The sequence below is a fragment of the Lissotriton vulgaris genome, chromosome 3_2 (genome assembly GCF_964263255.1).
Source record: "Lissotriton vulgaris chromosome 3_2, aLisVul1.2, whole genome shotgun sequence".
Lineage (NCBI taxonomy): Eukaryota > Metazoa > Chordata > Amphibia > Caudata > Salamandridae > Lissotriton > Lissotriton vulgaris.
Window position 1 is genome coordinate 67620465 of NC_141690.1, and position 22520 is coordinate 67642984.

The 22520-nt window shown below is 44.7% G+C and overlaps 1 protein-coding gene across 1 annotated transcript in view; it reads right to left on the bottom strand.

Moving 5' to 3' along the window:
* ZCCHC4 (zinc finger CCHC-type containing 4) overlaps window positions 1-22520 on the bottom strand; it is a 399939-nt gene that overhangs the window by 321187 nt on the left and 56232 nt on the right. The window contains exons 2-3 of the mRNA XM_086964013.1: window positions 22043-22161; window positions 14736-14818 (exon numbers count right to left, since the gene is read on the bottom strand). Coding sequence (XP_086820139.1) covers window positions 14736-14818; window positions 22043-22161 — 202 coding nt within the window. The remainder of the gene's footprint in view (window positions 1-14735; window positions 14819-22042; window positions 22162-22520) is intronic.

The following is a 22520-nucleotide window of genomic DNA, read 5'->3' on the forward strand; positions in this document are numbered from 1 at the left end:
GTAGGGTGGCAGTCTGCGCTATATAAGAACCATTTACATTACATTACATTTGTATGAGTGAGTGAGTGGCTCTGTTCAGATGCTGTATGGGTGAGTGAGCGGGTGTGTGTGTGACCGTGTAGGTAAATAATTGGGGGTGTGAGTAGCTTTATGATTGAATGTGTGGGTTTGTAAGTGGCTGTAAGGGTGAGTTACTGGTTGTATGAGTGGTTGGATGAGTGAGTGAATGGTTGTGTGAGTGGCTATACAAATGCATGAGTGTGGGAGTGACAATATGGAGGAGTGAGTGGGTGTGTGAGTACAGGTATGGGTCTGAGAATGGGTATGTTAGTGGGTGTGTGTGTGAGTGGGCGTACAAGAGGTTGTATCGGGGTGTGAGTGGGAGTGGGAGTAGTTCTGTGGATGATGTCATCAGTGATGTAATTTGAGATGTCATCAGTTATGTCACTGACCATATCACGACTGATGTAATATGTGCGTCCATAAGCAGTGAATTGCAGGGGCATTAGTTATTGTTAGTTCAGGTAACTATAACTGCTGAATTTCATTAATTTGTTTTTGGTATAAGTGAAATCTGAGCCCAACTATAATGTCCCTGTGACCTTTGTTTTTTTCAGTGACTTTCTACGGACTGCCAGATTCGTAATCGTCCCCCAGATCGGGAGCGGTCATGGATTCTTTGTGTCCCTATATATACAAATTTGGATTTTCCTTAATATTTCAAAAACAACTAAATGGATTTACGTCAATTTACAAAAATGTTGCTTTCTGGCAAACAGCTACATTTCTGCCAAATTTAATGAAATTCCTTCAGCATTTCAGACCATAGGACTGTCTTAAGTTTTCTATGCAAATTAAAATGAAAATTAAAAGGGGGGAGTTTTGGAACTCCTCCCTTTTTCTCAACCTCCGCTTGACAGATCACCTCGAAACTTTCAAGACAACAGCTAAATTGAGGGTCGAAATAGTTTTAAAAATTTCACGAGGCATAGTCAAACAACGGCAAAGTTATTGGCAAATGAGTAAACGCTCTGCCTATGGAAGCTAGGTTCTAACCATAGCTACCTACTGGCAACCGCCAGTAGGTAATATATAAGTGATGGAGCAAGGATTCGCACGTAAAGCGCCTTGCTCACATTCAAGAACCTCGTTTAACCTGTAATATCTTTAATCAACCTGTTTGTCATTAATATTGCACTTTCACACTACACGCGGGTGTCCCAGAGATGCTTGCCTAAGTGTCTATTAATCGTAATGAGGCTTGCATACTACAGAATCGCTGCTTCGCAGAAATCTAGTCTGCGCATGCGTCGGTCATACCCATGTGATATGACGCACTCGCAGTTCTGGAGGGATTTTTCGCTCATGCGCATTACTGCTAATATGGCCGCTTTGTCTTTAACATGTTCTCCGCTTGCTACTGCCGCTTTTGCCCAGCTGTCTATTTCTGCCTAAAACCCTAATGCTATAGATATTATAAAGTAAGGGATGTAGTGTAGCTAATCATGGTGTACAGTGTATTCATTTTTTCTGTGTTTCTAATTTGTTTTCGCTTACTTTTCATGTACCGCGTATCTGTGGGCCTGGGAGTGGGGACCCGCTCCATCTTTGAAACCCATGTCACCCTAATCACGTGATGAGGGAAAACCCGCACCGCGCAGAAGCAAAACCAAGCCAGCTGGCTTCTGAAGCGGAGATGCGCCTGGGAAAATCTTACTCGTACTGGGAGAAGATTTCGGCTGACCTAAAACCGATACAATTGCATAAAGTTTATGTGTGTTCTATTGTTTTACACCTTTCTCATACCATGGGAACTGGAATGTAAGGGGTGGGTACGAAATTTGAATATTAACTATGGGAACCCAGAATTTTAGGTGGTGACAATGACCTAACCACCTCTCCTGACCAATCCTAAGTTGGGATCCTGTCACTTGCAACATTTGTGGGTGGTCTAGGGACCCCGAAAATGGTATAACTAGCCTAGTTTTAGCTAGAGAAATTGTCCGACTTGTCCGAGTAGCTGACCTGTCACCGACCCTACGAACTCTATAGGTGATTGATACAGAGAGCTGCGGAGCACTCTGTCCATAATTTCCACAAACTCCAAGGGGTGGAATAGATTTAAGTGCTGGCGAAGCACTTTGCTGGGAGATTCGAGAACCCAATCGGGGTTATTGGCGGATTCCGTGCAGAGAGGGAGTAGCGCAGGCGTTGCATCCGAAGCTGCAGGTGTTGGTCGTGCCCTTTGGTGAGCCCAGTCCTGACCCAAATTCTGAGGGGTATCCTGTCCTGACTGTCAATGAGCTGTACCTGCTCGCCTACTGGCATCCTAAGTCCTTGAGGGTCCTTGTCTTCGCCTTTTTCCCAACTGAAAGGGCCAGGGTTAGTCCTCATTCCCGTCCTAGGTAAATATAATTGTGGGTGTCCGTCTATCTATTCTCCTTCCTTCTTCTCTTTTTAATAAAGCATCCTTGCCCATGGTATTCTCTCTGTCATCTCTAGAAGACTTACATGCAAAACTGTTTATTAGCTATGTTCCATTTTTCCCCCTACCTGTAGGACATTATTTGAAACTGTTTTTTCTTAATTAGTGTGATCCAATTTGACTTGTGGTTAGAATCTATGTTTAAATTAACAGTTAGATTAAGATCAGTTTAAAATCACTTGTAGGACTTTAGCAATTCACTGACTAATGTTTTTTAAACTCACCTACTTTAGTATAAGCCTGAAAACTGAATAACATGTTCCCTGTTACTCTTACCCAGTAGTTTTTCACTCGCACTCAATGGTGCTTGCCCTCATTCACAGTTATATTATCGTTATAATCCTGATTATTGATATTTTAATCTGTATTAGTTTTATCCTCATGTCATTCTGATTTAAACTTACTATATAAACTCTTTAAAACCCTTCAGGTGTCTGTGGTCATTAGAAAGTATCAAATTGTTATTAAATGTATAAACTATTTGGTTATTATTATCTCCTGTCCACTGCTAGCTCCTGATCCGTCAGGAAAATAGGTGCCTGCGGTAAGTCAGGTACTCAGGTAATAGTGGTAAGAAAACACATAGAATTACTGATGGTGGTGTGTAAACTCACCCGATTCACAAAAATACTGTCATTAACACGTCATGGGCCCAAGTGCGTGAAATCTGGTAAAATAAAGAGTCGGGCGACCTGCGCGCTCTATCATAAGTATATATATATTCATTTTTTTTACTGAGAAAAACAATGGTAACACGGACATTACAGTTAGGTTCTGAATTTACTCGCACAAAACCATAGAAATTTTGCAGTGTTAGTTAAACTTATGTTAACATGCCATTAAGTAACTTAAGGCAATGTGTCATAGATTCTTCAGATAAGTTTAACTATAAGTATAACTACAACTGCTGAATTTCTACGGTTTTGTGCGGGTAAATTCAGAACTGAAATATAACGTCCCTGTAACCTTTGTTTTTTTCAGTGAATTGCTATGTTTTTTTAGCACGCATGTTTATATAAACATATGTTTTATTTTTTCCATTTATTCTTTTTGATCCGCTGATCTCATTTATTTGGTTTCAAATAAGGAGTATAACCCAAATAAGCAGATGGGACCTGGGTATTAGACAGTACAGTAGACGGGAGTGGTCCCAGCAAAACAACTTCTAAGAACACACAGAATTAAACACCAATAGGTATACATTTTCTCACACGTAATCGGTGTTCAATATTATTTAATCATATCAAAACATCCTAAGATGTTAGCAAGCCAGCAAAACATCTGGAAATTATGTGCAACAGTAGTGCCCCATTCAAAGGATGGAGAGGAGGGGAAGGTCATGTGCATCAGGTGAGGGTTGGAAGTGTGAGGAAAGGTAGTGACAATTACAAGCATCACAGTATTATTTACAAAAGGGGAGGCTTGTCCAGCCTGACAATTGAGTGTCAACAATTAAATAGCCATTGTTGGTATTACACAGGCACAGTGAAAAAGCACTGTTGACAAAACTGACAAACTGGACTTTGTTACTTATTGACTTTGTTACATGTGGATGCCAGTTTGGTCAACCGTGCGTTTTCACTGTATCAGGATCGTGATCAAGGTATTAGGTAATACCGAAACGCGCTGGTCTATCTCGCCTGTATACCTATTAATGAGAACGAGAAAAATAAAATAAAAATTGCAAGATCTACGGGAGTGCGACCCATCTATTCGTCTGTTGCAGAAGGATTGTGTGGAAATATATATATGTATGTGTGTGTGGGTGTATGTGTGTGTGTGTGTATGTGCACACGCAATATTATCATACTTATGAACATGGAATAAAATACATGAAATAAAATAAAAGCAGATAATATTATGGACATCCAATGCAAGAAATTAGAAAGATATATACACTAAATACATCAGATGATTACAACCACTGAAGACTTGAATGTGCACACAGAGACACGCACACATCACAATGAAAACACCTCAGATGATTATAACCACTGGAGACTTGAATGTGCACCCAGACATGTGCACCAGACACACATACACATCACAATGCCAATAATTTAAAAAAAAAACACCTCAACGGCTGCAAACACTGCTTTATAGCCCACTCCATTCTGGGAGATTCACAGCCGATGTTAAGAGCCTCAGCAAGCCGGGATCTGCTGCTGCACTGAAGTAGACGCGTCCGTCCCATTCAGATTCCAAACAAAATCCCGGTTTCCAAGTCAACAAGGCCCAGTTTTATAATTTCAAAGCACTAGAAGTTTCCGAGAGGTCCTCCTCTGCACCAAGGAAAAGTACTGGAGTTGGCCACTCTCCATGCAAGCATTCCAAAGGCAAAAGAGCTTTCACATTCCTTCTGTGCTCTCACATGTTCCAGATCATTTTCTAAAGGAAGCTTACGAAAATCTCCAACAGTAATGAAAACAATATCCCAAACAAGCATTGGAAATGCAATAGGTCTCGCAGCATTAGAGTTAGTGCTTTTAGAATTGTTTATGGGTTTTTTTGTAAATCTTTAGCATTTTTGTTTCCTGTAGCCAATGCTAAAGAATTAAAAAAAAGCCATAAACATTTCTAAAAGCTCTAACTCAAATGCTCCGAGACCTATTGCACTGTGTGAGGGTGAGGGGTTGAGGGTGAGTGAGGGTGAGGGTGGGTGAGGGTGAGTGAGGGGTTGAGGGTGAGTGAGGGTGAGGGGTTGAGGGTGAGTGAGGGTGAGGGGTTGAGGGTGAGTGAGGGTGAGGCGTTGAGGGTGAGTGAGGGTGAGGGGTTGAGGGTGAGTGAGGGTGAGGGGTTGAGGGTGAGTGAGAGTGAGGGGTTGAGGGTGAGTGAGGGTGAGTGAGAGTGAGGGTGAGTGAGGGTGAGGGGTTGAGGGGGAGTGAGGGTGGGTGAGGGTGAGTGAGGGTGAGGGTGGGTGAGGGTGAGTGAGGGTGAGGGGTTGAGGGTGAGTGAGGGTGAGGGATTGAGGGTGAGTGAGGGTGAGGGGTTGAGGGTGAGTGAGGGTGAGGGATTGAGGGTGAGTGAGGGTGAGGGATTGAGGGTGAGTGAGGGTGAGGGGTTGAGGGTGAGTGAGGGTGAGGGGTTGAGGGTGAGTGAGGGTGAGTGAGGGTGAGTGAGGGTGAGTGAGGGTGAGGTGTTGAGGGTGAGTGAGTGAGGGTGAGTGAGGGTGAGGGGTTGAGGGTGAGTGAGTGAGGGTGAGTGAGTGAGGGGTTGAGGGTGAGGGGTTGAGGGTGAGGGGTTGAGGGTGAGGGGTTGAGGGTGAGGGGTTGAGGGTGAGTGAGGGTGAGTGAGGGTGAGGGTGAGTGAGGGTGAGTGAGGGTGAGTGAGGGTGAGGGTGGGTGAGGGTGAGTGAGGGTGAGTGAGGGTGAGGGAGGTTGAGGGTGGTTGAGTGAGGGTGAGTGAGGGGTTGAGGGTGAGGGGTTGAGGGTGAGTGAGTGAGGGTGAGGGGTTGAGGGTGTTTTTCCAATTGTTTTTATTTTGTATATTAACTTACAATGCCGGTTGCGTATTTTGGTTGCACTCCTTGAAGTTTGTTATAAAGTATTTAAGTGGCATAGTAACATTACAGCTGCCGTGATTTGAGTGCTTAAGTTCAGTGGTGGTTTATATTTGTCTCCTTAACAAATAACAAGAACATACATGGCGTAACCGAAAGGCTTGTGGTTTAAAACAAGCAATGTGCTGTCCTTGGCACAGGCGCAAACGTTCACCACTTGCATGCATGCTGGGCATGCATTAGTGAGGTTAACCAATTGATATGTCCATTCCCCGTCACAGACTGGTTTCAGTAACCCTGCCTCCGCCAGGTATCACACCCCACTGTTCTATGTTGGCATCTAAGGCAGGAGACACTCCTGCTAATATCCTGAGTAAAATCTTTTGGTGTTCCTGAAAGTACATGAGAAGGCTATGTCGCCTCGAGACTTTAAACTGTAAGGGGTGTGTTTGGCCTTCTTAAGGGCTTGTCAGAGTGAATGGTGTGAATAATGATGAGCAGCTCCCTAGATAAACAATCTTTTTTTAAATGGATTTTAAGTGCGTGGCCTATAGACATCTTCACGCTTTGAACTCAATCTTGTGAAGATGCTTGTGCAAAGTTCCTGCAATAATTTAGTGTATGTAGTAGTGGATTGAGAGAGGTAAAACTGGAAGTCCTTCATGATGGAGGTCCTGCACATCCAGACAGCAGACGCCAACAGCAGATAACTTTATAGTATTACCCCTGGATGCGGAATGCCAAGGCCCAGAAGCCCCAGCGAAGCAGATGCGGAGCTCAATACACAGGTGAGCACTGCCCGGCCGCCCCTCACCTATCTGACACACAGCCGACACACTCTCACTGTCACACAGTTGCCACTTACCTGATATATACATGCTGGCAGGACCGGCCGAACTCCTTACATGGGAAAGACCAGTTGCAAGAAGCGGGGGAGCTGCGGGTGTGGGGGGATGCGCTGCACCCCCTCCCTTCGTCACCCCGTGATTAGCACCGCAGTGTAAAGGAGCCGTGTGATTATCGCAGCTGATATCGATACGTGCGGAATGGCGGCCGGAGCCGGGCGCGCTAGTAAATGAAAGCGAAGACGCACATCCCATTGAAGCTTTTTGTAAGCCACTAAACCGTGACTGTTACGTGGTGAATGCATTATCAGCCGCTGTGATAGGCTTGTTCGCGCCTGCAAAGGATGAAGAGAGATTCGGTGTCGTATCTCCGGCTTTGTCCATATCTCACTCTCTGGGGTGAATTGGGAGTTAATGACGGCTCTTTTATCATTTTTAATTTCATGCATATTATAATAATTCCCCGGCTGAGCAGGTCTTCCAGACTGAGAGGGGCGAATTAATAGCAAACTGCGAGATGGCAGCCGAGGACGGAGCGTTTGAGATTGTTAAGCGAGGGATGGGTTGTAGGAGGCAGAGGCACATGGGCGGGCGGCGGGAGGGGGACGGAAAGAAATTACAGGAAGGGGCAAAAAGGGAGAGGGAGAAATAGAGAAAAAATGACAGAGAGTAAAAGTATACAAGGGAGAGCAAACTAAACAGAGAGAGGGTGGGATTGGAAAAAGGAATGAGTGAGAAGAGAAAGACGGAGGGAAGAGAGGGGAGGGGGGAGGAGAAATGCGACACGGCGGGAAGGGGAGGGGGCGGAGCGGGTCAAATAAACAAACAAGCCGGAGGGAAGAGAGGGGAGGGGGGAGGAGAAATGCGAGACGGCGGGAAGGGGAGGGGGCGGAGCGGGTAAACAAAGACGGACGTGCAGGCGCCCGTGACTTTTAAGGTCAATGCGCATGCGCATAAGCTTAATGCGCATGCGCATTGACCTTAAAAGTCACGGGCACTGCAAGGAATCGCCACGATTCCTTGCAGTGTGGATAAAGAGTGGATAACTCGCAATACTCTCGCCTTGCTCGATGCGCATGCGCATCGACAGGCGAGACCTAAAAAACCTTGCACGTGAATAGCCTAAGCAACTTGAGTAATCTGGGGTCCTGCCTGTGTGCGCAAAAGCTCAAACTAGACAAAGTCAGAATTCAAGAAGGCATGAGGGCATGTCAAAGTCAATACTTTCCTGTGTACAACACAATGCACATTTGTGCACCACTGCCCTTAGCATCACACACTTCATCTACCAATGTACAACATAAGGCACATTTGAGCACCACTGCATATAACACTACACTTCGAGACCAAGAAGTACATTCCACACCTCTGTTATGCTTTCAAATGCACATTCCACAAGTTCTGTTCCTGGCAAGGCTGTTCTACTCTGTGAAAGCGCTCCCACTCTAAAACTACAAAGAGACACGAAAGAAATCTTCATGGAAAAAAGGCACATGCAGGAAACATGTTGTCGTACATTCAAGCTAGGATAAAGTAAACACCAAAAGACAATTAAAATATTGGTAGTCAAAGGTCATCAAATAGTCTCAAAACATGTGAGTGCCTCTAGCACTACAGGCACCAATGTTATTAGCAAAACAAAAAAAACCTTCCTATGGAATCTAGGTCCTAACTATAACTACCTACTGGCAACAACCGGTAAAATAAATAAATAAATATATATATATCAAAATATTTGTTCGCAGTATTTATAGAGTGTGGTATCCTGGCATTAATTTTGCTAAAGACACAGTAAAGGCAGGATGGAGGAAGAATAGACACCAAGGAGAATACCACTGTCCTCCTAATAAATGTTATTTTGGGAAAAGCCAGGTTTTAAGGCCTTTCCTAAACTTAAGCAAATCAGTCTGACATTGTAATAGAGATGGTAACTTATTTCAGATCATCGCAGCTTTGATAGACAAGGCACGCCATCCTTGACGCACCCTACTGAATCTATGTTCTTGAACAAGATTAGTTGTAGCTGAGCATAGAAGCCTTCCTGGAGCGTATTTCCTCAGTCTAGTCTGTAGTTGCTTTGGGTCCCTGATCTGGAGGGCTTCAAATACAATACAAAGTGATTTAAAGAAGACCCTCTGTTTAATGGCCAACCAGTGAAGATCCCCAAGAGCAAAAGAGGCAAAGGAATTCTGTGGCCTATTTAAAGTCAAGTTGGCTGTAGCTACCTGAACTCCATCCAGTTTCTTAAGAAGGGAGTTAAGGGTTCCCAGAGAAGGGCATTACAGTAATCCAAACTACTAAGCACTACACACCTGGCAATTAGAGAAATGGCCTGAGCAGATAACATTGGAATATGTTTTCTGAGGCCAAGAAGAAGAGCAAAGCAGACCCCCCTACTATTCCATTAACATGGTTTTCGAGTGAAAGATGTTTGTCCAACGTTACTCCAAGGTTTCGGACCTTCTCCCAGGTGTCAAGAGGGCACAGGCTCTGCGCCTCTCACCCTTCCTTCACAAATTGATTCATCCGGATCAGTCCGGTTTTATGCCAACCAAAAATACAGCACTTAATCTGTGTCGTTTGTTCGGGACGGGCCACCACTATCCAGGAAGACTCGTCATTATGTCCTTGGACGCCAAAATGGCGTTCGACATGATTGAATGGTTTTGGTGACCAGTTTCTGTCTTGGGTACATCTCCTCTATTCGAAACCCTTGGCAAGGATTGCGGTGAATGGAAGTAGGTCGTCAGTTTTTGGTAAGGGCGCGGCACAAGACAGGGGTGTCCACTATCCCCTTTGTTGTTTGCCTTAGCACTTGAACCTCTTGTTATATGGCTCTGATTCGGGGACTAAACTTGGTCACCGGAGTGGACGGACAGGGTGTCCCTTTACCCAGATGACATCTTGCTATATCTTCCCAAGCCCTGATCTTCGATCCATGAAGTACTCCATATAGTCACCCTTTTTCAAAAGTACTACGGCTATACTATTAACTGGGATAAATCCCTGATACATATCCTGAGTGGACACCCTAACATTGTTACTGATGGCTTCCAATACCTGGGAATCTACATTAGGAGGGATAAGCCGGTGTTTTATCAACGTAATTTGCAGCCCTCCCTTCAGCGTCTTAAGGCGGATGTACAACATTCGAGGACTCTTCCTCTAACGCTCTTGGGGAGAGCAGCTCTTTATAAAATTATGGCGCTCCCTTGCTTCCTGTATGCATTGCAGAACACACCAAACTTAGTCCCAGCTCAGTATTTCACTTCTATTGAGTCCTAAGTTCGCAACCTCTTGTGGAACAACGGTACACCCCGAATCGCCCATGCAAAGCTTATTAGGAGCTGGTATGAAGGCAGCATTGCCTTGCTGTCCATCAACAAATAATACTGGGCCTCACAACGTATTGTCCTTAATCACTGGCTGCATCGACCAATTGTCGATCCAGCATATCAGATGGATAGACACAGTATGCTACCTGGTACTTACTTATGGGCCTTGTATAGAGGGTCAAAATTGGAGCCCAAGTTCACACCGACCTCCACGACAGTCTCCGTCTGGCACCTCGCAAACTCAGCGTTGGGCTGGAGAGGTACGATCACACAGGCGACTCCATTGTTTGACTCTTGTCGCCTGGGTATTCTTGGGCGGCAACCTGGATTTGATAAAGGGGATTTGATTGGCCTATCCAGGGTGGGCGACCTGTGGGTTAAGGGCAGTATGGTGCCTTTCAGTGACTTGCAGCAGCAGTACCAGCTACATGAGGGGGAAACAGTCTGCTATCTTCAGGTCTGCAGTGTTCTGACCAAGGTGCTTTCTAGAGGCGAGGAATTGCAGGTGTCTTCTCCTTTGGAGGATAGGCTATTGGACGACTATCTTCCCAATAAAGCTATATCTCTCACATAGCGCAAAATTCTAAACATGTTACCTGACCCCCTTGACAAAGTCCGTACAAAATGGTGCTCAGACGTGGGCGAGATTTCTGAGGGAGGCCCTGGCGTCACCCCATGAGGTTGCGATTCGCTCCCGGTTTAAATTGATTCAGCTTAAACTATTGCATAGGGCCTATTTCACAAGCTCCTTATTGGTTAAATGGGCCTCAGACTCTCCGATGTGTCCACGTGGCTGCGGTCAAGTAGGTACTTATTGGCATCAATGGTGGGCATGTCCGACTCTTCAGAGATATTGTGGGGAGGTCATCTCTCTTTTATCTCAGACTAGCTGTAAAGAAGTGGAGGCTACCCCAAAGCTGTCTCTCTTGAATTTTTGGGACGCCACTGATTTGTCTAGACCGGAGCAGTTGTGGGTCACTTTTGGATGCATGGTGGCTAAGCGAAACATCACCAGAACGTAGATGGGAAGGGTTGATTTGAAATGCATAGAATGGGAGTCCGATATGGACTGGTGCACGCAGGCTGAGAGAGTGGTATGCGAGAGTAGAGGTTGCCAAGGTAAATGGATGAAAATGTGAGCCCCCTCGAATAAGAACAGAGGTTGGCTGTGTGCCCCCTTTAAAGTCGATTCTCTGTTTGCTGTTGATAATGAATCTTTGTAATTTTGCTGCATTGAAAATATCTACAAATATGACTCCTTAACTTAGGCTCCAGTCTGATATGTGTTAGGAAATGTTCCTAATTATTTTATTTGACCACATCACATTTAATGTCATACTGTGAATTTCGATGATTATTTGTTTTATTTTGTGTTGATTTGTGTGGTGTCTTTTGGTTTGGTTTTTTTCAATACATTTTTTTTACAAAAATTGGAAGGAACATACACTAGAACTTTACCAGAGCCACAACAAAGGTGCTCTATTTTACCTCCATTTAGTTTTGGTGAGTTTACACTCATCCAATTTGAGAGGTCCATTATGCAGGCCTGACAATTACTGATTAAATCAAATAGATTTTTGTTAAGTGGGAAAATCAGTTGAGTATTGTCTGCATAACTGATAATCCTGATCTTCTAGGTTTTAATAAAGCAAGATCAATGGCTTAATGTAGACATTAAACAGGTGCCACTAGTTAAGGCATGATGCTGTGGCAATAGGAGAATTCAATGGCCGTTTCATATTCAGGTAATTTCTTATCCCATCCCAACACAGTCTTGGGGTATGTGACAGTTCATATGCAGTTTTTAGTTGGCTGCTGATATGAAGCAGTAAAAAAAGCTAAGCATATTTACCGCCTCCAGCCTGAATGACAACACTTCCTCATCAATCAAGTGATGACCTAACAAACACAATGTAATCAATGCGACCAACTAACCAGGCCACCAATGCTATCTGATCTCTTACTGCAAGGTGTAACTTCAATGTATAACACTTTTGAAGGTTGACAGTAACCAGCCACAATAGTCAACTGGATACTCCCAGACTCATTCACATCTGGACCATACTAAAAAAGAAATAATAAATGAAAATTGCCTATTGAAATAATTTTGGAATTCTCACAAAACACACATTTCCCTACAAATCACTGAAGAAATCAGTGGCCTTCTCTGCCACCAGACCAACTACAGGCTCTGATTTTGTAGCATACTACCAATCAGGCCGCAGATCTGACCAGGGCATTGAAACAAACACTGTACTTGTGTTGAATGATATTCCCAAGCGAACTCAGGGAGAGAAGCACCTACATCACTATTCCATATGAGCTCTCAGTGTGACTTAAATCCCTATTGGCAACTTAAAATAACTATTCATAGGTTGGATTCTTGAGCAGCATCAGTGATTTGCTTAAAAATGTTAGTTTACCTTATCCTCGTGTAACCGAAGTCAGGATCTGAAAGTCAACACCAGACCTGATACATATGCCTGGGAAATTCTACAAGAATCAGCCTCTACCACAATGCTGTTATGTCTCTAGATGAAATAGTAAGTTCCCTAAAAGAGTAATGTCATCCCAATTCACCAATATCTCAAAGGAACAGAGAAATACATAAACGAATCAGCATTTGCTGACATTCAACATCTCCAGTACTACCAGGAACTAATAAATAAGAACTTCTTCAATTTAATGGCACTCAATTGAAAGACCTTGAAGGGATCATTAATGGATGACAACATCCCTTCACATTTTTTATAGATGAATTTCCAATTTAGATCAATGGTGGATATGATACCAACCAATGGAAATGTTACCAAATTAGAAAATTAAACAAAAATCTAGGTTTCCCTCCTGGTTTATAATCCTTTTCCTCTCAGACACAGTCTTTGAAAGCCAGTTAACGGGGTCCAATACATGAAATATTTTGGAGTACTTTCTACATAACTTTAGTTTGCAACTGGTTTGCTGATAAGACAGTATATTTATTGACCGATTCCTCAATCCTAAAGGATTCAGGTATATTTCAGAATATTTGTCCTATCATCACCTGCTGAAATTCTCACAATTTAACCATAACATAGCCTACAGTATGTCCAGTTTTGTAAACATGCTTATTTAAAATGTGTATCTTTGAACACATTTTTATTAGGTATTCCAACAACTGAAAACAATCCCCTCAACATCTGCATATAATGTTTCCTAACATTATAAGACTGTCTGACATAGTCTTGTTCAAGTAGCTCACCCTAATTTCCATTTGAAGTATGTGTGTGCTTGGTTTAATAGTCTGTTCACTTTGTTTCTGTAAATCACATAAAAGGTGATGGGGATTCTTGCAAATGGTCTAACCACTGGTAAATAGTTTTGGTAGCATTCTAATGTTTTTCATCCAATGTGTCACTCTAGACAAAGGCCCACCTTATGCAAATCAGTACTGACCCTGCTCCTCATGGGACAGTCCACCAGAACTGTCAGTCGAAGGCCACTCTAGAACAGAACATATGCAACCCCAGACCACTTGGGCAACATGAGGGCTCAGCAGTGAGGTAGAGCTTGGATCCTGCACCACAGGACTCAAGCCACACCCTACTGACAAGCCCTAAATAGTGTGAAACTGGTTTGGGCTTGCTTGTGGTCCCTTCTAGAAAAGGCTTTGCATAATAGCTCAGGACGGGCTGTTCCCAAGGGGGGCAGGGTCTGCACTGAATTACATAAGGTGGGCCTATGTTCAGAGCAGCATGGTTGGAGCAGCATGGTTGGAGAAACAAATGAAGGACTGGAATGAGGACATGAGCAATCGCCATGGGCTAGGATAAATTCAAGCATCACATCCACCCCCCCTGTTGTTGCGCAGTTTAATCTCTACACACTCCGGCTATGCCCAGACATGGGTCTAGTGTTCACTATGCCAAAACTCAAGCTACTCCCTACTAATGAGCCCCAAATAGGGTGATACCGGTCTGTGGTTGCTTATGGTCCCTTCTAAAAGAGGCCTTGCCTGGCAGCTCAGGGCAGACTGTCCGCACAAGGAGCCGGGTCAATCCCAACCTCAATATGGCGGGCCTTCTTGGCATGGTGGGTGAAAAACAATGGACTGGAATACAGCCTGAGCAATGGCCACTGGAGATAATAATTCAAGCATCCCATCCATCACTTTGCTGTTGTTGCACATTCATTCTGTAGCAGCGCTTTTATTCACCAGGGCAACATTTTAGTACATTAAATCACAATACCCTCAACACTCATCTAGCGGACCAATGTAGTACACTGCTTTTTCTGGTTCATTCTCAGGAAATGCAAATCTGGTGACAAACTTCTAAACCATTCAAGAAACATTAAATGCAGCACGGTTGGTTTACCATGTACATTCTACTCTCCCTTGTTCTCTTTCTCAGGCTACTGTAGTGACTGATCCTGGAATTAAAGAAACTGTCCCTACAGGCTACAAACATTTATCTCTCCTTTCCAACCTTCTTTTTTCAAGATCCATCAACCTTCAAACAGCATGAATGTAGCCTCTAGCTGTTCTTATATCGCCAAACATAACAAACATTAAGGAAAAGAGTAAAATGCACCTTTCGATGTACTCTTTATGGGAGAAAGGAGGTTGCGAGCGCCTGTTGTGCTCTTCACGTGCTGCAAGCTTGGCTTCCGACACCTGAAAGGAAAAAACATTCAAATGAACTGGTGCAGGAGACATGTGTCTATAGGAAGGGCACATGATCTTAAGCTATCTGGCTTCTAGAGGATTTACTCAATATTGCTGAAGAGTCACTTCTAAACTGTAGGGAGGAAGAGAAAAATTGGAAGAGGAGGCATGTTCTTTCCAAATATGCAATGTGGTAAAGGCACTATATTGGATGTCAAGATGTTTCCATATTCCATGTTCGAGCCAAAACAAGGCCAACAACGTCACCACTTTTTAATCACCACTTTTTAATGTTCATTGGCGCAGGCATACCATTGGCAACTTTATTTACTATTATATTATTTTGTTATAATGCCTGTCATACAGTTAGCGTTGACCTCCGTGGCCATATTTGATGGGGACTATTGTATGTCTCCACTGCGAACTGGTAAGAGAAAAACTTCAGTTGTTGCACTGAGGTCCACTGGAGTGTTATATGTTTCTTTTGTTGTCGGTCTTGGTTCACATTACACTGAGTACAACGATTTCCTGAACAGCATGTGCCAACTATGGCATTTTTAGGACCCGCCTAGAAATGCAGCGCATGCGCTGCACGCCTTGGCGAGACCTATAGTCGTTGGTTTTGCTAGCAAATGGAGACAGGAGATCGCACGCGCCCGGACAGCGATATGCATGCGAACGCACATCTCTTGTGCCTGTTTGCAGCGTTTGAGCAGAATGCGTGCCATGCACACTTGCACTCTCACGGCGACAACTTGTTGATCCTCCAGCAGTTCTTGTTGATCTTGTCCAGATACTGGAGCTCATCATTGTAGCTGCGGCTCATGATAGTAGCAGCCTCCTCTGCCCCTTTCACACACTCTCAGAGCCTCAGAAAGAACCGGGGTCCAAGTACACACTGTGTCGCAGGCAGATGACATAGAAACAGACAGCTTTCTAAACACGCAGCCTGAAGATGCCCAAGCAGAAGCAGGGCTTGTGATGTCATCTCTGGGTGCATCAGCACGCCTTGGATGCCACTCTCCAGCAGCTGCGTGTCAAATTGCGTAGTTCTGATGATAGGACGAAAGAGCTGGCCTAATGCTCTTACCCTTTAGCGCTGTCAGGCTACCAAAACAAAACTTTAGAGTCCTTTACAGCAGATTGTGTTTTGAGAAAAACGGTATCCGACAAATTACACGCCTTAAAAGCTTAGCTTAATATATTTTTGGGAAATTAATTATTAGTGCAGCTTTCCACATTTTGTAAATTGATGATACAACCTCTAAGTAGGAATTGGACACCCTTCCCATTCCAACATGGGTACTACAAGATAAATTTGTATTTCTCAGCACAAGCCTATTATCCACACCGTCAGTATGTCATTACGATTGAAGTCTTTGACACTGCCTTTTTGTTAGAAATGGGGATCTCTGGTTGGCTAAGGCTTGCACCAAAGCCAGGCAGAGACCACCACTCTAGTTAGGGAAAGGGAGTTACACGCCAAAGATAACCCCTGCTCACCACCTTGGTAGCTTGGCACGAGCAGCTAGGCTTATCTCGTGGCGATGTGTAAAGCATTTGCACAACACACACAGTAACAACACACTAGGCACACCACTCAAAGAACTACACACAAGGTTATATAAAAATAGCCTTTGTATTATAATAAAAACACATCAGATAGTAATCACACAATATACACTGTGCAAACTGGCACGGGCAATATTTACAAGAGATTATTTACACATGACAGGGCCACGTGGGCCACTGTCAAAATTAGCACATAGTAAAGAATAGTTAAAGTGAGAATATATATGAACTTAGAACACAGCCAGTAATCACTGGCAGACACTATACTCAGCGTCAACCTGTAATATAAATCATAACAGGCACAGTATCACATAAGGCGAGAACTCTATTCTGTGCCTACCTCATAAGCTAAAAATAGGGTAAACCATAATCTCCTAAACATCAGGAAATACACTTAATCACATAACCTGCAGTAGGGAATAAATCAAACCTAGACCACAGGAGAGAATCAAAATAAAGCATAGGACAGTAGGTAAAACCTAACAAGCATAAAAGCACATAACCTGTAGTAGGGAATAAATCAAACCTAGACCACAGTAGATCATTAAAACATAAGGTAAAACCTAATAATCACAAAAGCACATCTATGAGCATAAATCAAGGTGCATAAATCATTCTACAAACAGTACATTTCCTAGCACCTATATAAATGACATTAGGGCCTTGCGCCCTATAAACCTAAGGGTCCCCAGGGCCAAATGGCCATCTATAAGGGGCTCAAATGCCCTCTATCCATAAAGTCAGGGCTGCTGCCTAAGCAGCGACAGTCACTGGGGTGCACTTGGCGCAAACCTAAATGTGGCAGCTGCCCACTACTTGCTTGGGCAGCTGGAAAGTTCAATGAAGGCCTAAACGTTGCAGCTGGCACTAAGTGCTGCGCAGCTGTGCAGGCCAAGGTAGGGATGAAGGAGTGCGTCTCACTCCTGGGTTAAAAAGATATGTCCCCCTAAAAGAAAGATGAACTTAAATGGTGCAGCTGCCCACTAATTGCTGGGCAGCTGGGGAAACACTCAAATGGGCATGGGCTCTCAGAGGCCCTTTAAACAAACTGTGCAGGACGGGGGAGCCCTCTAAGCTCTAGAATAATGCTGCGGCACAGATTGGAGCCATCTACTTCTGGAAATGTACATCAGCAACATGTGGGAGCCATCTAGTCTCTGAAAACCACTGGGGCCTCGTTGGAGCCATGGAGGCTTCTGGCATGAATCTGCCCCCTGGAGCACACGGGCTCCTTCAACCACTTTGCGCCAGTTAGGGGACAAGAAGCTGGACCCCAAACTACTGTGTAGCGCACTGGCGCTAAAATAGTATTGCCCAATGTCGGAGCCACACGAGGGCTCTAAAAATGCTTTAGGCAATGTTGGGTCGGCCCGCTGCCATCCGGGGCCGCCCTACACTGGGAGAAGTACCTAATACTGGAAATAGTTCTGCCCCTTTCCTACTCACCGGGCTGCTCGCGGGGGGGCTCCTCTCCGTGGATGCGGCGGGGGCAGGCTGCGGCGCTTTCGGGGCTCTCTCCATTAACTGGAGCCCCGCCTCACCAGGTGCCTTGCTTCACCCGGTCCCCCATCTTGGGACCGGGACTTAGAAAATGGAACCCACGGGCTCAGCGTGGCTTCTCCCCGGACGGGGAGAAGCAGAATTGGAGCCCGCGAGGCTCCGGCTTGCGATACCGGCCCCACCCACAGTCAGGCGGTGGGCCGGACTTCGGCTTCCGGTGCTCCTCCCGAGCTGCGGTGGTGAAATGCGGGACAAGGAGGGGTAGGCTCCCTCTTGAGCAATAATAAACAGCGGGGTGGGCACCTGCTGTAATTCAAAATGTAAATATGGCCAAAGTCGCGGGCTAAGCACCCGCTAGAAATAACAAGAATAGGCGGCCATGACGCGGGGTGGGCACCTGCAAGGGAGTCAAGGAGGGGGAATCCCCAGACAGGGGGAATCCCTCAGCGGCGCATAGTCCAGCGCTGCAGGGAGAGGACATAAAGCGCTCACAGGGCGCTGGGGGGTAGCACAAAGTCCTCTAGTCCCCCAGACAAGGCAGAGGGGTCCCAAAGAGAAGTCCTCCAGGCATCCAGGGGCTGGGCAGAGCCCAGGGAGGCAAGCCTTCCCCTGAGCTCCAGCAGCCACACGCCCCTGTTAGTTTCAAGTCCGCAAACAAGAACATTTACTTGGGGTCACAACCCCTCTTTTATACACAGAAATCCTTAGCCATAGCAGTGTAGGCAAGGGGAGAACCAGATGCAACTGGTTCTTGAGCACTTTGTTTTGCTCAGCCCCTATCCCTATTCACAAGACAGGCCAGGGACATTGGACGCACCACAGGGGGTGGAGCCAGCATTGTGGAGGGAAGGCCCAGCCCTATTCAGGTACCAGGTGCACTCCTCCCTGCCATCAAGCATGCAGATCTCTCCATTCACCACCGGGGCAGACCCATTCTGACTCCTGGAGCCAGGCACACCAGCCAGCTCCAGCCAATCACAAGCCAGACAGCCAATTCACATTTACTGCACAGGCAGGCCAACTTCTAGAAGTGGCACTTCCACACTAGATACAATAAATCCGCACACATCATCGCGCAGCATTTAATCACACGAGTTCGCACATACCAAACTCGACCTTGCACTCCCCACACATCAGGAACTACTATGGACACACATATCCCCCGCGCATTCCTATGGGAGGGCAGGCCATCTCAGCACACACACTCAAAGTGCGCACGCACTTTACACTTGCCCACAGCGCTAAAGTGTGCAGAGGCCTAAAATCACTATCACCATGCCAGAGGCTAAAGGCAAAAAAGTTTAGGGGTGAACCTGCCAAAAAGACCCAAGACCAACACTCTTCATATGTCATCTCTCTCACTTTCTTTCTCCTCCCCTTTCTTTACCACTGTGGCTCAAAACAATGAGGTTCCTTTCAATTCTCCCCAGTCACGTGATAAGATGGTCCCCGCCCATTCTCAACTGTGACGTGAGTTTGTTTCTAAGACCGCCTTCAAAGAAGCATTTGGAGACTAAGGAAGGTGGCAGCGAATGTCGGCCCGTCTTCCAGGACAGCATCGCCGGCCTCTTCTAACTTTACCAGGAACAGTACTACCTCAGGTACAAGCCAAACAGAAGGCGCCTTGAACACACAGTCCTGGTGCATATTGAGTTTGTAATGCGGAAATTGCACACCAGAAATCCTTGACTTTTCTGGCGAGGTTGTCAACTCATAGTATGGCTTCCAAGTTTTCAGATAGTTTATGTGTGACATTTACATGTGCTTAGGGTACTTATGAGTGCCACCGTACAGCAACATGGAGACAGGTTGAATGGCACATACTGTTTGTAATGCAATTTTAAAATGAGTTTAATAGTCGCAGTGTTTTCTCAGCCATAGGCTGGGACCTCGTAGCACTAACAATATACAAGTAACTATTACTCACTGTGCAAGGATTCAGTTCTGTTCCTCTTTGGTTACACGCACAAATGGTAACCCTTGTTGTCAGTAGTACACATGTTCCTTTCATTGGTAGTCCATCAGCAGCGGATCGGCACCTGTCCTGCAATGGTATTAGCACGAGTGTAGCACCTGCACCTCAGTGCACCGGTCCTCTCTTTGACCAAGGTAAAGATGTTACAAGGGAGTGAGGGGGAGGGGAAAATCAATCAGGGGTTTGTAGAGTGCATTACTCACCCGTGAGGGTCTCAAAGCGCTGGGGTGAGTGGGGTTTCGGGCAGCTCTGAGGTCATCCGAAGTGCCAGTTCTTGAGGTCTTTTCTGAAGATTTGTAGAGTAGGGCTGTGTCTGAGGCTGAGGGGGCGGGGGGTTGTTCCAGGTTTGGGCTGCGATGTAGAAGAAAGATCTGTCTCCCATCTGGCTCTGTGTATGCAGGCAATTTCAAACAGGGATTAGGTCAGCAGACCAGAGGTATCTATTGGGGGCGTAAAGGAAATTCTTTTGTTGAGGTAGTGGGGTCTGGTGTTGTGGAGGACTTTGTAGGCGTATGTGAGCAGCTTAAAGGTCACTCTTTTTTCGCCGAGGTCTTGGATGTGCTGGGTGATGTGGTTGTGTCTTTGGATGGTGAGGATGAGTCTGGCTGCTGTGTTCTGGACAGTCTGGAGTTTGAGAAGGAGAGATTTTGTTGATTCTGGCGTACAGGGCGTATCCGTAGTCCAGTCTGCTCGTGATGAGTGTGTAGGAAACACAGGGATGATCAAAGCCTGGCCGTACTCGAGAGGTAACATTAGAACAAATTCGCTTACTTGTTCTTTTTTGACGTAATATAAGTCTGAATTCGGCAGATGAGATAGAATGTCATACGAGATCACGCCAAGATATGCATCCTGAAGAAGTCGTAGGGTGACTTAACCTGAAGACGAAACACGTTTTGGCTGGTGTGAGGCTGATTTATTACCCAGAATAAAGTGAAGACTTGATGAAAAGAGGACAACGTTCTGACGACTATTATTTTACTTCATTTGAGACACTATTGGTGTATGTGCTCAGGGCACAGGATAATGTTTGAATGTTTTGAGGATGCTGGGTTTACATCCTTCCCCTTAGAGCACTACGTACGATTGGATTTATAAACTTAGGGGCACATAGCCTTGTGCGCATGATTACTCCATTCGCCCCCCTTAGCTTAGCTGGTTATCATGAAAATTTGCAGTGGTTTGGCTCACTTGTCCATTGGACACCCCAGTTTTTGGCTTAGACTCGACTTTTTAATATTGTGGTTGCTCAGTGCATTCAAGACAATTTATATTGAGAAATATTTTCTACTGTTACTCCTAGTTCTGCCACATACTTTCATAAATTGTGAACCTTAGTGCTAAGTGCAATTTTACCCTACAGGATACTTCTCTTTTGTGTTGTATAGTTAATATTGATTTCTGTTTTTTAATCTCTCCTTCTCGCACCACCATTTTTAGGTCTTGCCTAGGCAACGCTTGCACTGTCTCTCACAGGCATGCTGTATTCAGGTATGGACTTGAGCCTCCGTCCATTTTCCACACATCTTATCAATTGGCTCCAGTTACTGCCCTTTCTAAATAGTTACTTTTAATTTGTGAATAGCTTTAGTAGTCCCTTCTAAGTACTGCCTTTTCTCCTTTTGTAGCCTCCCATGAGGACTGGCCCTTTTACGTCTGTTGTTATGTGCTCTACCGATTGTCTCGTGTTATCACTTCATTGCAAAAAAAAAAGAAATTGCAATGCTATAGGTCTTGCATCACTGAAAGTTTGAGCTATTGGTGTTGCAAATAATGATGCAACACTGATAGCTCGAACTTTCAGTAATGTGAGACCTATTGCATTGCAAATGCTTGTTGTAAAAGCAATCTGCTGGCCTCAATCCAAAGTTCTTTCCCTAAACTAGAAGGAGCATCCCTTGTCCTATAAAGGTACATACTTTACTGTGATCAAACCTTTTAACCAAGTGCTCGTTTGGTTCCTGTGTCTCTACTTGTATTTGATTACAGCCAGCTTCTGTCCTGTGCAGACCATGGTTTTGTCTTGTAAGCAGTTGGAAGTCTTCTTGCCCTGTGTATGTGCTAAGCATTATCATCTGAATTATATGTTCCCGCCTTTGCTCCCTGACGCTGTACAGCAATACTCATAAATACTCAACAGTTTATATTTTCCATGAACGAGTACAATGGTTTCCAGAATACCTTACCATTTCATTTTCCCACTGGAAAAAGCTGCAGTCTTTTCTATCTCTGCATGCTGCACATGCATAAAATCTCTTGTCTTCCTCTTTTCCATGGTTGGATTTTACAAACAGAAGCGTAGGGCCTAGAAGTAAAATTGACAGTCACGTAAAAAAAATGTGTTCATTGTTTTTATAAAAAGTTTTTAAATGCCCGATAATCAACAAAGATAAATGTGAGTAATAAATATAAAACAGATAGATAGATAGATACATTGATAGATAGATTGCTAAACAGCTAAACGTAGTACATCATAGCTAAGGGCATGTCGAGATATAGTGCTGAACATTTCTTCACTGAAACAAATCTCTTGGCCATGTACTAAGAAGCTAAAACGAGCTGGTCGTGATTCACCAATTCAGACTTATTTTCCCTGTTCTAAAATCACAGAAAGTAATGCAATGATGCGGAGAAAACTCATATGACTATTACCATGAGCAACCT